We start from the raw sequence: 15,453 nt of genomic DNA on the forward strand, positions 1-15,453 counted from the left end.
CCGTAGTATAAAAATAGTGAACGAATGTGATAATAGAAGACAATAACATTCAAAGATAATCAAAAATTTTCCTTTACATGACGAGGAAACAACGGAACACTAAGTATAAAGAAAAGATAAAGTAATCAGGGAGGAAGATCAAAAAGAAAAATTGGTAGAGTACTTCAGAGGACTTGTGAATGGACAAGACCAAAAATAAAAAGAGAACGAAATCTGGAAGAGGAAATCTTATTAGATGCGATAGAAAATGCAATAAGTAAAGCCAAAAAGTGCACCGCACCAAGAGATTATAAGGTGACAAACAACAGAGTTTTATTGAGTAACGTATTTGTCAAAATACTAGAAAAAATTAAGGGGAAAATTAGAAGGAAATCTAGAAAATACTCAGTTCGCATTTGTATCCAATAGAGAATATTTATAAAGAGACAAACATCGGAAAAAAAGAAATTTACATATGTACATCTGTATAATATAGAAGACCTGTAGAAGATGCTAGAATAAAGAGAGGTGCAATAAAATTTAGACCACATAAGAAATGAAGTACACAGACAAATATTAAATGCAAAACCTGCAGAACAACACGTAAAAGAAAATCAACAAAGATGGTTCGGAAATGTGAGAATGGTGAGGAAATAATAATAAGAAAGAAGACCCGGATGTTTGAAATCAACAAAGCTACTGAGTATAGACGGAAGAAACTACACGAAGTGCTACCTCAAACAATAGATCGAAAGGAATGATTATAATTTTGGAGTAAAGACCCGAAGAAGAAAGAAACTCAACCGTAAGGTAAAAAGACATGAAGGTTAGGTAATGTAGCAAGTGCCAGTTTCAGAAACATATTTTTTTGGTCATCAATACTTGAAAGGTCTTAGAGCAACCAATTTAGAAGCTGAACTAGATTCTAATTTGGGTGAGACTGCTTCTCCAGAAATGTGCGCGAGCTAGCAGACATAGAAGGCATTTCAAAAAGCGCAGGACATCGCTTATTAACTGAAAATTTGGACATGAGAAAGCCGTGATCAAGATGGGTGCAGCGTTGCTCATAATGAAACAAAATCTCGAATCTCGACGCCGTTTTATCACCGTGGGTCATACACCCGTAATAAAAGAACTATGGACTGGGATAACCGGCTCCAAAAAAAGCAAAGAGTGTTCCATCTGCAGGCAAAGGATGCGCGTAGGATTTTATTTAATCAAGCAAAAACGGCCGAATTTGGCTGAGAAGAAAGTGTTGTTACATCAAGACAAAACACAAGATCACGCGTTCGTTTTTACAATGGCCAAAATTAATAAACCAAAGTTTGAATTGCTACTTCATACTCTCTATTCGCTAGATTTAGCCCCCTCGGATTATTTTCGATTCCCAGATATGAGAAAATGGGGCTCGGTGGTCAAAAATTTTCCAACAATGAAGAAGTGATGTCGGCAGTTAATGGATATTTTGAGGAGCTTGATAATTCTGAAGAACATCGCTGGGAAAAGTATATGGAACTAAAAGAAGATAAAATTGAAAAATAAATACTCAACAACGTACCAATTTCTTCAAAATAAGCTAAAATTTGAACAATAACTTCGTATTTTAAATAATTTATTGTCGATAAGATTATATTAAAATTTACACCGATAACTTGGAACAAAAGTAATTTATCATCCCCTTATCATCTAGTTTAACATGCAAAAGTGAATATAACATGAATGTCGACGAGATGTAAACAGGAAGCGGAAGATGATTGATGCGACGGCAACAGGAACATTCAAGAATGCCTCGTAGCGTTTCGTCCCTAAATAGAATTACAAAGTGTTATGATTGGGAAAAATCGGGAACGTTGTTATTGGAAATTTGAGAAAAAGAAAAACAAAATTAAAAACTCGATTCTACAGCTTTTGAAGATGATAGCTTTGTTCGCGGTAGATTCCGAATCAATTCTGAATATTTCAACTGCGCTTGCTTTGTTCAAAATTTGTTCATTATGAATGCCAAACTTTTATGCTTTATGATAGTTCGCTTAGTTTTACTTGAAATTATAAATTGAATTCAAAATTAGTTAGGAAAATTAAATGTACCGGACGGGCAACTAACAACGGATCACATTGCAGTTTCAGAGAAAAAAATTATAACAAAAGTGGCCCCGAGAAACACGTGGAAATTATTTTTAGCGTTTTAAGTTCACCGCTAGAGGGCGTATTTGAAAATATAAAATAAAAAAAGCAATTATTTCCTTAAATTGGATTAGTTCGTATCGTTTGGAATCACCCTGTATCATAAATGGTTTATGCTTCATATTTTTTTTAGAAATTAAAAAATAATGATCTGATTTCGAATTAAGTATCCAGATTCATTACATGCAGGGTATTTTCAAATTGAAAAGCGACTCAAACAAATCACAAGGATGGAAATGATAAATCAGGGCCGCCAAGAAGGGGGGCAAAGGGGGCAGATTGCCCCAGGCCCAGGGGGGTTTACAAAAGGCCACATTCAGCTCATATTAATAAAAAATATGAGAAATTTTAAACCTTTTTAGAATCAATACATAAAGTAACGAAATTGAGAGTTCAGCGTCTGTCTTGAAAGTTGTAGAATAATTAAAAATGGATAGTTCAATTTAAGCTGTATGAAAAATGATTTTTGAAAGCAATAAATGTGTATTTTTTCAAACATTTTCGTACCATATGGCATTTTTTAGTCCCCTAAACTTATTAACCTATCGGTTTAAAGATGTTTCAGAAAAGTTCGGCTCATGCTCCAAGTATGCGGGCCACCAAGAGTCTCTCGACGGCCTGGTTTACATTGTCATTACCGGCGATTTTGTGGTCAAATTTGTTACTTATACATAATATAAAAAAATAATAGTCCAAGTTTAGAAATTGGCTCTGAATTACTGATTAAAACAAACAAAAATTATTCTACTATGAACTATAAGACCTTTTTTATGTTTTTTTTTATTTATCGTCCTAATTTTAGGTTTTTCTCAATTGAAAATTGTTTTTTAATCAGTTCCAAATAATGACGATTCGATCTTTTAATCCTTATCATTTACGCCAAGAGCTAATTTAGAAGCCCGTTCAAACTTTAATACAAATAACAATTTTCGACGTTATATACTTATTCTTTGACACATTTTCATTATTTCTCTGTATATTTAACCAATAAGAAGAATCTAATCGCAATATATTGTTGGTTAATTCTTATAACGCATATTCCATGGAAATATCATCCGTTAACCATCTCCAGGATTCTTCGGCCTCTTCCACCATTTTGGAAAAGATGACAGCCGAGGAACGTTATTGAAGTAATGTTCATATGGACAATACGTGAATGTATACGTGTAGTAATAGTAAATTGAAATACAAGTAACAGAAGGCTTTTCATTCCAGCAAGAATTCCAAATGCTAGAATGGCCTTTCGCTACGAGTGTTTTATACCACTACTATTCTCTGTTTTGTATTCATTTCATTTATTTATAGAAAAATTGTTAAAAATATACATTAGGGAAATTACACCGTAACGTAAGTGGTCTATTGGTAGCACTGATTCATATTTGACAGTTGACTTTGGAAATAATATTCGAATTCAAAATGTCGAGTGAAGAACTTTCAATTCAATTCAAACTACCAGAATTGCCAGACGTGGCCTTTACCGTCATAATTACTTTAGCTCTTTAGAGAGTGACACATAATAATTTCACTATATTAGGTTTTAAGTTTAGTTATTTCGAAGAAATTTCTCCTCTTTAGATTTGTATGTTTGTACATATTTTATGGCTACATAACTTATTGTAAATAATATCTTAAAATTGAAATAACCTTACACCACCGTCACACATGACCGAATAATGCGTCGTCTAATTAGCTGTCAAAATAAAACTTGACTATTCAGAACTACAATCCACTACAGATAATTACCAAAACTAATTTAAGAATTCTTATACGAAAATGCGCGTGAGAACAAAGTTGTTCTAATTTGAATGCATTTATGGTGGCGCCATCTATCGCTTTAACGAGAAATCATATCATACAATAACATAATAATGTAAGCAGAGGGGAAGTATGTATAAAATATAATAAAATCTCATTTAATACTGCACAAAAACACATTTATAAAGTAGTAATGATAATAAAGATAATCTTCATGCTATCGTTATGTATGGTGTCGCCATCTAGTGTCGAATACGGAAACTAAAAATTACGATACTAGTGAATGAGTCCGGATTTACGATGTTCAACTGTAGTTATTGATTGCTTCTTATATAGACAAATCCAGCAATTGTAAACGAAAAAAAAATTACATATACAATTTCCAAAGAAACGTTCCCTGATACGAGACAAGAAAGTACAAAAGTTAGTTTCGGTTTCAGGTCCGGTTTTATAATACCCGTCCAAACTGACAGGCTGGCAAATACACTAAACTCGTCGTTGTTTGCCAAGCACTCGAAATCCAATGACAATACAGTAGCTGACGAGAGGAGAGAGAAAATTTCTCGTTCCTCGTTTCCCCTGCCGTCGAGAACAGCGAGACCAAAACAAATACGGGGAATGTGTAATTACTTACCGATAATGACATATTGTGGACAGAATAAACGATCTATTTATATTCAAGGATATTTATTTTCTTAGGTATTGGTTGGTGAATGTGTATTTTCGAAATGTCGTAGCATTATTATTGTAAACAAAACTAGTTTTTATTTGATCTATAGGTAAATACGTCGAGGTAGAATTTTTCATCATTGCATTACAACAAATTATGAATTTACTGTTATTTTTAATCTCAACTTAACTATTTTAGTCTAGTCAAAGAATAGTATATTTAGAAGACGAGAATAACAATGCCGTTTAACGAAAAAAGCAAATCATCTGACTGAAAGCAATAACAATATGTGCACTTGTTTATATGTATGCTAATCTAATTTGTATTTTCAAAAAAGGCGTCAGTTTTTTGGTGCAATAACATGACAATCAGTCTACAAATCGCTTTGGTCTTAGAAAGAAGAAATGATTCATAGTTTTCTTCAAAATAAAACTTCATAGCATATATTATACTTCAAATTTTGATTCCAACGTGACGTCATATTGTGCGCGTGCCTGCGCATTAAAAAAATTTAAATAGTTGATTGTATGAGGATCCTCATTTTCATAAATAACTTACTTAGGACACGAGAACGATTAAAAATCAGAAATAGTCTTCTTAATTGACACAATGTGGAAATCGGACTAATTACGAATTACTAATTACCTTCGGCTCGAAAGTAATTAACCGACTTTATGAAAACGACTCAAAAGCAGACGTAAGCAATCACCAATATATAAATCAAAATCCTATGCTGTCTAATATGACTATCTACATTGAAAAACTCATTTTCATGACAAAATCAAAAGAGCTCATTAAATGCAAATAAGAACTAGAAGGTTAATTGTTGTTATTTTCAGTGGGTTTGGGTTCTTTTTTGAGAAATGATAAAAGTCCAAAGTTGACAAAATGTTCAATTTATTGAACAGTTTCAAAAGGTATCTGTTAATGTACATAAAAATCAGTATCGAACTTTTACAATTTTGATGAGAAAAATATTCTGAACTTTAAATAAAAGCAACTTATTTGTTTGTTTACCGTTCTAACAATTCTGCGAAAGAAAATTAATGTAATAATAGAGTTTAACTTCATACTAAATACCTTTTGAATCGTTCGACAATACTCTTTTTGATTAACAAAACTCTTGCTAAACAATCGTCGGACTGTTGCTCAATACTCAACAATTCTTAAGATTACAAATTGGAGCTTGTTTGACTCTATATAAAACAAAATAGTGTGAGGTAAGGATAGGGTAAAGGTTGAGATAGAAGCTGTCAATTTGATAAATTCTTAACATTAATCTAACAGAGATTGACATTGAAGTACCTTGGAGTCGTCATAAATAACCAGTTTTGAAGATGTAGAAGAGTAGATAAAATGACAAGTAGCCAGCGGAACAAAAGCCCAAGATAACATTGGAAGGCACGAATTTACAACTCTGACATAATACTTCGGAAGAGAGGTTAGAAAAATCATAAACGACCAAGAAATGGCAGGTCTCGGGAAAAGCACTACTAGACCAAGAAAGGCGTAGATAAAATTGATAAATGAATGTCACAGACAATGGAACCAACAATGGAACCAAAACATAAGAGAAAAACTTAAATTGGAACATGTAGTAGACCACGAAAAATGTACAGTGACAGTGGATTCAAAACAATTTCGTGTTTTAATTTACCATTGCTTCTTGATGGAAAAAAATAGTGTACAAGCTCAGCAATTGCTTCAAAAAGGTTATCCAGAATCTGCTTCATTGGAAAGAACCATTTTTATTGGTTTGCTGAACTTAAATGTGGTAGATGATGGTGAATGTTCTAGTCGTTCAATTGAGGTTATATCTAATCATAAATTGAAATTTAATGTGATAGTCGAGGCCTTAAAGATATCAGAAGGCAGTGTGTTTAGAATTATGCATGACCGTTTGACCATGAGAAAGATTTTTTTAAAATGGGTGCCGCGTTTAGTCACAGTCGATCAAAAACAACATGTTGATGATTCAAAACAGTGTTTGGCCATGTTTGCGCGTAATAAATCGGATTTTCTGCATCGATATGTGACAATGGATGAAACATGGATCCATTAATTCACTATGGAATCAAAATGCAGCCGATGAACCACGTTTGAAGCGTCCAAAAGCACAACAGTCTGCTGGGAAGGTTACAGCTTCAGTATTTTGAGATGTATATGGAATATTATTCATCTTTTATCTTCAAAAGGAAAGGGCAATCAATAGCGAATACTACATAGAGTTGTTGGATGCAAAAATGAAGGAAATATATCGAAGAAAAAAAAGACAATGCACCGATTCACAAATCGATGGTAACGATGGTTCAAATTACACTTCGAAATGCTTCCATATCCACCGTATAGTTCAGATCTGGCCCCCAGTGACTACTGGCAATTCGCTGAAACCTACGAATACGGTATCGAGAAGTTAGAGAAGCGTTGGAATGATGGTATTGCTTATGAAGGAGATTAAATTGATAAATAAAATCAATTGGCAATAAAATGTGTTTTTCTTAGTTAGATATGTGTTAGTTATGGTTTATATCTCTCCAGGTAAAATTGATTCGCACCTATGCTTAACGGATAAACTATAAATTGATATTTCCATTTTGAAAATATTTATCACTTCCCTAAAAATATATTCTATTCTACTTTAGTTCAGCTGCCGCTTTATTACAAAAGGAATCGTCAACCATTATTCTAATGTTTATATAAGAGTATCCCAACTTAAATATAAAATTGCAAGGGACATTTACAAAATAAATATTTACTTTTTGTATACTGCGAATCATATATTTGGTGGATGTAAGTGGGAGTTCTTGTAATCAACCCCTACGTTCAAATGTTACATGTTACTATACTTCGAGAAAATATTTAATTACGTAAACGACTGAACTTCCGAAAAACTCCAATGAACTTTTACCGGTGACGTCCGATATTTTTGAAATTCCCGCGATCTCGCAAGGTCGAAAATTAGTGGTAAATAAAACATTGTAATTTTAAAACATATTTTGTGTTTTGGTTTTTTGAGTTAAAATTAAAAGAAATACTTTCAAAAATGTAAGTAAGGTAGTGGTAGTCTGACATCAGTAGGCAACTCTAAACAACCTTTAGACGCCTCGTGTTTACGTGTTGTAACTAGTTAGGTTATATCTGCCGCGCTAAGCACATGTTGTCATAAGTTTTCCGCCAATTCCTTAAACACGTTTTTCTGTAAGAATCGACATGAACGCCGTACCCAATTAAGAGATGTAAGTGTTGTTTTTACCCATTATGTTGTCTGGATGTACTTTCGATTAATATGGGCGACGATGTGGAATGTATTACCTTAAAACTGTTTTCTATTTCTTTTGTTTGCTTTAAATTTGCGATGGGGAAGATTTGCAAAAACCTGCGCAAGCATTGGTCTCAAGACCAACTTAGAACAAGCAGTAGCAGCTGTCAGAAGCGGAGAATCTCAAAGAAATTTATGTTCTAGATTCGAGGTACCAAGACCAAGATATTTAGTTCAAGGCTTGTCAGAAAAGAATCTGGGTCGTCCAAGCATATTAAATCAGGAACAGGAGAGGAATTTTGGGCAACGGATTAAGCGATACTCTCAAATTGGACTGCCTCTCACTCCCGAACTTGTGCGACATTAAATGTTTCGATATTGTGATATCCACCACACAATGGCGATTTGTCCGTTCGCAAGGCACAGCCTATGAATCCTGCCCGTACTCAGAAACTTAACAAGGCAGTTGTGAACGACTACTTCACCAAGATAACCGAACTTATGACAAACATTGAATATTAAGGATAAACCTCAAAATATATACAACATAGACGAGAAAGGCAGCCGTCCCACCATACACCATCAACAATGCGTTCTGTCCGAGAAAGGAGTACGGCGGGTTCATATGGTTGCGCCTGATCACGCCGAAAATGTAACAATCGAAACTTGTTGTAATGCTATGGGCAACTCCATTCCACCTATGATATTGTTTCGAGGAAAACGCTTAAAACCAGAACTTTGCCATAATATGCCTCACGGAACTCTGGTAAAAATGGCACCTAAAGGCTCTATGATGACACCACTCTTCAATCACTTTCTAAGACATTTTGCTCAGTATAAATCGAACGGGTCTACACCGCTTGTGTTTGATGGAGCTACAAGACATTTAGATTTCACCATTGCTGAAACGGCAGAGTCTCTTGGTATCACTTTATTCTGTTTGCCTTCAAATACAACGCACGATCTCCAGCCATTGGATAAGGCTGTATTTCGCTCTTTTGAAGCAAACTGGGATCAGGAACTTTTGAGATACTGGGATACCTTGCCACAAAGAAGAAGAAGAGTAGGTTCAACATAATATTTTCCCGTGTTTGGCCCAAGTGTATGACGCCGGAAAATATTGTGAGGGGATTTAGAGCTACAGACCCTTGCCCCATGAAATAAATGAAAGTCTTCCGAGTTCAGACGATGAAAATGTCCGACTGGCGTCTCCTACCGAAGGATAGAGTGTTGGAGAGACTAGGGTTATAAAGCGCAGCAAGTAACAAAAAACCTTTTCACGGAGGGACATGGCCAAGAAGCTAGGGAATATCCAACTTCGAAACTTTCAGTTCCGTCAACTTCCAAACAACGAAGTTCGATCCCACAGTCCACGTGTAATCAAGTTACACAGGAGTCGTGGTTATGTGCAGCTTGTGAAACAGAAGACTAACTTGATATGCGAATGTGTTCAAAATGTTTTACTTGGTAACACGAGGAATGGGTTGGTCTTGAGCCTAACGACGATGAAGAGTTCCAAAGCTGTTGAATGCTTCCTTTTTATATTTTACTTTTTTTATGAATTAGAATTAGTTTAATATTTTGTAAACTCATCTTAAATAAATTAAAACGACATCAATATTCTTTAAGTTTGAAGATTTTTACTGTGGGCCATATAATCCGACCAGATGTGCAATATGGCCCAAATGTTATACAACGAAATATTGCATATAACTCTACTGTGAATCATTTTTCACTATGCTAAATTATATATAAATAGATTATCTACATACTGACATAGTTTTAATAAAAAAAAACATATTTAGGTGGGCCGTATTTGCCTCCACTACCTCAGTTATTAAATAATCCAATGTTTCGTCAATTGATGATTAATTTTTTATTTTTATCGAGAGGGAGGGAGGAATCAGAAGTGACTTGGACCTGCATCTTTATAAATTACTCTGGAGACGGCGAGTCCGGCGAAAAAATGTGGATCCATTCGATGCAATCATTGTAGATATAAAATTTTTGTATCCTGAAAAGAATCATCGACCTCCAATGGACGAGGATGAGGAAAGTGACTAAATTTTTGCGGAATAAAATTGCTTTTCGTTTATGTCTATTGTTTTTATTGCTCTTTCGGAATCGGAAACTTCGTCGATGCTATCGAAACGGCCGGGTTAGGTTAGGTTAGATTAGGTTAGATTATGTTAGGTTAGGTTAGGTTAGGTTAGGTTAGGTCCGGTGCGTTTACTATCGTATTTCTATTTTTCTTTCCTTTTTCGTGGCATGAATAGGTATTTTTTGAGCGACGCCCGATCCGAGGTATATTTTATTAGTCCTTATTCGATTGTGACCATTCGCTATCACTTTTATCTTCCAATTCCTGTTGTCGTTTTTCGGAAGTTTATCCAGTAAACTTCCTAATTGAACTTAATAGTTATACTTTTATTTCTAAATCAAATTTTTCATCATTCAAAGTAAGTTATTCTTGGATTACTGAATGACAGCTTCTTTTCTTGCTGTTTGTATTTCTGTTTGGTACTTATATCGTGATGGTAATCGTCAAACTGGTTTGGTTCAAATAGCAACATGTTTTTATCGCCACAGTTTTTTCAATTCTATTAACAGTGATAGTGCCCTAAATCGATCATGAGGGGAAAAAACTTATTTCGAAGCGTTTTCAAGTAGCCCCGGATAAACTGCTTGAGTATTATGATAAAAGCAACTGGATTTACTTAAATTTTAGATCCAAGGCAATGAGCTTAGACTTTTAATATGTAATCTTTTAGAGGAAGAGAATTCAAACAAAAAGTATGTGCAAATTCAATGAAATCTATTGAGAATTGCCAAGAATTAATAATCCTAGCTTATTATCAGACATAACTTCCTTTTCCTGTATTTTCTTGCAGGTTTCTTGCTCTTACTCTGCTTAGACCATCTTCCACATATTTTAACCGTTTTGTCCGCGATTTTTCTACCACCGTGCATCGTATGCTATATATTTTGTCCCTTCTCTCCATACATACCCCAACTATAACTCGCTGGGCTTCGATTTGTCTACTACATCTACGCCACTAAGTTCGTCAGTTATTTCTATATTATTTCTCATGTTATATTACCCATTATTGTTCTGATAATCTTTATATCCGTTTCTTTATCATTTCTTGTTAGTATCTATCATTCTTTCAGCAGAGTACATCATTACTAAACCAATAATCTACAAAAACCTTCGGTTTTATAAGATAATGGTAATTGTTAACCAATTCTGATCCTGAACGGTTCTCTTGATTCTCGTAGTTGAATAATAAACAGTAATCCTTCCTCCCCTGATCCAGAGAATTCCAAGTTACCTTCTATTAGGAATTCAAAGTCTCCTTTTATTTATAACCTAATGGCATGCAGTAAACTTAATCTTCTTCGATTTAATTGGTACACGTTTTAGGAAAAACCAACATACTTTTACGAACCCAAGTGAGATGTTTTGATCTCGACGTCTAGATCTTTGCGAAGCTACGCTGCTTCTAGGAATTTGGCACGCGCGATTTCTTTTCAGTTTTACGTTCTAGAAAATCGAAAAATCATCCGATTTCGATGAATTTTTTTTTCGTGTTCATGGCGGATTTAGGAAAAAGAAATTGGAAATATCTCACCTGGAGATTTCATATAGTTTTATGACTTTGAATGTGATCATAAACGCACTTCTTCGCATATAATCGTAACAGTCAATCCTAGTAAGATACCATTTTTTTTATGGTGAAAATTTTCAATTTTTCAAAGTTAACTTTCAATATTGTACACTTGTACAAATAAAAAAGGTACAAACGATTATATGTGAGAAAAGGTCAATTTGTTATTATTTTTAACTGTAAAAACATGATGGATCAACATTTTTGTATAATTTTTTTTTCAATTTGTTCCTTTTTTTGTGTAAATTATGAAAAAAACTATAGCAACTTCATTTGATTATTTGAAAAAAACTTATCAACAATTATACGTGTATGAGTGAATTTTTATGAACATTTAAAGCCCCGAAACCCATATAAGTTTTAATTTTTTTTATTCCCATAATTTTTTTCGTGAATCCGCCGTAAAAACGAAGATTTTAAAAAAAAATTCATCGAAATCGGATGATTTTTAGATTTTCTAGATCCAAAAAAGGGGGTGACCGAAGTATCACTTTTTTTCAAAGTGGGTGTCGCGTTTACTTACAGTCGATTAAAAGCAACGTGTTGATGATTCAGAACATTGTTTGATCATGTTTACATGTAACAAATCGGATTTTTTGCATCGATATGTGCAGGGCCGGATTAAGCTAGGTGCTTGGGGGTGCTATAGCCCTGGGCTCCAGGTCCAAGAGGGCCCCATCATTTGGAAATCATTCTGTATTTTTTGATGTGTTGATACCACAAATCTAACGTATTGATATTATTTTTCCTGGTTTTCGAATTCCTTAAAGGGGCCCCGTCATTATTTTAGCCCCGGGCCTTATAAATCTTAATCCGGCCCTGGATATGTGACAATGGATAGCACATGGATCCATTACTGCACTATGTAATCAAAATGCAACCGATGAACCACGTTTGAAGCGTCCAAAGGCACAACAGTCTGCTGGGAAGGTTACGGCTTCAGTATTTTGAGATGTATATGAAATATTATTCATCTTTTATCTCCAAAAGGAAAAGGCAATCAATAGCGAATACTACATAGAGTTGTTGGATGCAAAAATGAAGGAAATATATCGAAGAAAAAAGAAGACAATGCACCGATTCACAAATCGATGGTAATGATGGTTCAGATTACACTTCGAAATGCTTCCTTATCCACCGTATAGTCCAGATCTGATCCCCAGTGACAACTGGCTATTCGCTGACCTTAAAAAATGCTTGCCGTTGAGAAAGTCGGTTCAAATGAAGAAGCCTACTTGCTGAAACTGAAGCCTACGAATACGGTATCGAGAAGTTAGAAAAGCGTTGGAATGATGGAATTTTTTTCGTAAATCCGCCGTAAAAACGAAGATTTTAAAAAAAAATCATCGAAATCGGATGATTTTTCGATTTTCTAGATCCAAAAAACGAGTTTTTTCACCTACTTACGTATAGAAAGTTTAAGTATTTATCGAACTTTGATGTTTGATTATTCATTATTTTCGACCCTAAAACTAGCGCCCGTAGTGTACCTAATTCACAAAATTTTTATGGAGTTTTCATCTACTTTTTCATAATTTTACATAGACAAATGCGTCACAAAATAGATTCTTCGTGCTTAAAAGCCAGGTAAATACTTTGAAATATAATTTCGGGAATCGCTATTATATAATTTCTCAGACTTTTCTTTCTTCTCTTATTTTTCCACTCAAAAAACTGTACGAATGAAAGTTTAAAACAAACAAAAAAAAATTAAAGTACACCGAGACTTCAACTATAACAGCAAAAAAAAGTAAGCAAAAGAGAAACCCCAAACTCAAACATTAAACTTAGTTTCCAGATTGATGGGCAGCACAGCAACAGCAGCCAACATGGGTCACGGCCTTAATAGCGGCATGCCCGGGCTAGGAGCGTGCGCGGTATCCGATTCCAAACCGATGCAGTTTCCGTTGGCGCAACGCAGAAAAAGGCGGGTCCTTTTCACGCAGGCACAGGTAAGTTAAAACCACGCCTATTTTCGAGGTATTTTTGTTACTTTTTACCGTAGCTGGAATGAAGGGAACCGTGAAACTATGAAATAAATGAACGTAAACGTCGCGCGGCCATCAACCGACGGAATAGGGCGGTTTTGACTTTTGCTATCAAACCGGCGATCAAAAAATTTGATCAAATTTCATTATTTCAACAAAATTTTTGAATTTTAAGTATGTGTATAATTGGATACGTGAATTTGTATAAATAGTGGAAATAATTTTTAAAATGGTAAGCTAATATCTTATATATTAGTTCTATTCCGACTAGAATTTTTTCCCGATTATTTAGAAACATCATAAGGTTAAAATAAGATTATCTATAAGATTATCTATTAGGGCCACATTAGGATCGTATCAGAATAACTCTACTGAAAATAAATTGATTTTTCATCATGTCCATGTCTCTTTACGGAAACTACAACCTGAACTCAGGTAGATCTTCTTCTTCTTTTTTGCGTTGTTAGGCTCACTTCTTAGATTACCCACCCAGGCTAAGTTAAGTACAAAAATTTTTCATTTCTATTACTTTTTCCAAGATATTTATTTGTTATATAGATTCCAGATGTTGAATATTTGTTATTGAGTACTTATCACAGATTTACCCACTCTCACGGATTTTGCACTAAAGTTTAATATTAATAAACTATTTTTATGCTGAAATGAAAGTATAAAAACTAAAGGTAAACCTCAGTAACCTATCAATTACGCTGTTTATGAGAATTAATAGTAATTAGCCTTTCAAGGGGAATAAACAATTTTTAATGTTCAAAAACCATAGACAAATGAAACAATCCGTTATCTCACGATCGCATTGTAGAAAGGATTATAATATATGACTACGACCCGATTAACTCGATCAGTTTCTGAATGAACGGAGTTCGAGTGAGTTATCGAACATTCAGATCTGATCGGTTTAGCTCGATCATAGTTTCCGAAAAGTCCTAGGGTCAACTTACTGCTAAAAAGTTCTTATAAGGTTATTTAGGACAATTTCCGGAAACTTGTTAGATAAGTCAATTATTCCCAAATATTTATGTCGTTAAATAATTCATTTCACACCATTTCATTCGAACTTACATGTATTCCAATAAAATTAAGTATTCAATTAAAAATAAACTGAATAGAAATAAACTAATATAATTATTAACATTATCGTTTTTGATTTAATCAGTTTTTGTATTGGAAGCGTTTGGATCCAGCGAACGTTCTCATTATCAAATTGTTTGGTTGTATGACATTACTACTGTCAAATGTTGCTGTCATTAATAATTTTCATTTTTATTTGTGAGTTAATATATTTTGTTTTATTCATGAAACAATAGAAAACCGAGGAAATTTTATACAAAAAAATGTTAAAAAAACTTTTTATGAATAAGAAAGTAATAAAATGATGGAACATTCGCAAGTTTGACCAATCCAAACCTTTTTCTATTGCTCTGTACAGCTTATGGTGATAAAAGACCGAAAACTTATATCAGTTCAGGTTCATTTATTTTGATTTTGGATTAATAAGTAGGACTTATTAGTCTCTCGTATATAAAAATAGACTATAGCGATGTGTGTAATTTTACACTATTATATGGAGGGTTCAGGATACAAGTGAATCAAGTCCACTTTAACTAATTTTGAGCTATAGAAGTTAGAAGTTAAAGCTTCATAACAAAATTATCTGTTAAGATTGTTATAAATCCAGTTTAAGAAGTTCAAGGAGTTACTTAGACATTTACACAAGTTTTATTGACCAAATTTCAGGTTATAACCTCAAATAATGCAAAATAGTGGATTTAGCTCAAATGTATTCTGAAAACGAACCAACATTTTATTTTTACATCTACTTTGAGATCAGATGAAGAAAATTTCATTCCTTATTTGAAAAGAAGTTAATTGACATAAAAAACTCATCATAGGGGTCATTTCCTGCAGTTGCTCCTTGTCCTGGGTTTAACG

General features: G+C 33.9%; 1 protein-coding gene across 1 annotated transcript in view; it reads left to right on the plus strand.

Annotated features, from left to right (window-relative positions):
- The window catches only part of LOC130893849 (homeobox protein Nkx-2.1-like), a 72,844-nt gene that overhangs the window by 8,910 nt on the left and 48,481 nt on the right, over positions 1–15,453 (plus strand). The window contains exon 4 of the mRNA XM_057800269.1: positions 13,307–13,467. Within this exon, the coding sequence (XP_057656252.1) occupies positions 13,307–13,467 (161 nt within the window). The remainder of the gene's footprint in view (positions 1–13,306; positions 13,468–15,453) is intronic.

Source organism: Diorhabda carinulata, chromosome 5 (genome assembly GCF_026250575.1).
Source record: "Diorhabda carinulata isolate Delta chromosome 5, icDioCari1.1, whole genome shotgun sequence".
Lineage (NCBI taxonomy): Eukaryota > Metazoa > Arthropoda > Insecta > Coleoptera > Chrysomelidae > Diorhabda > Diorhabda carinulata.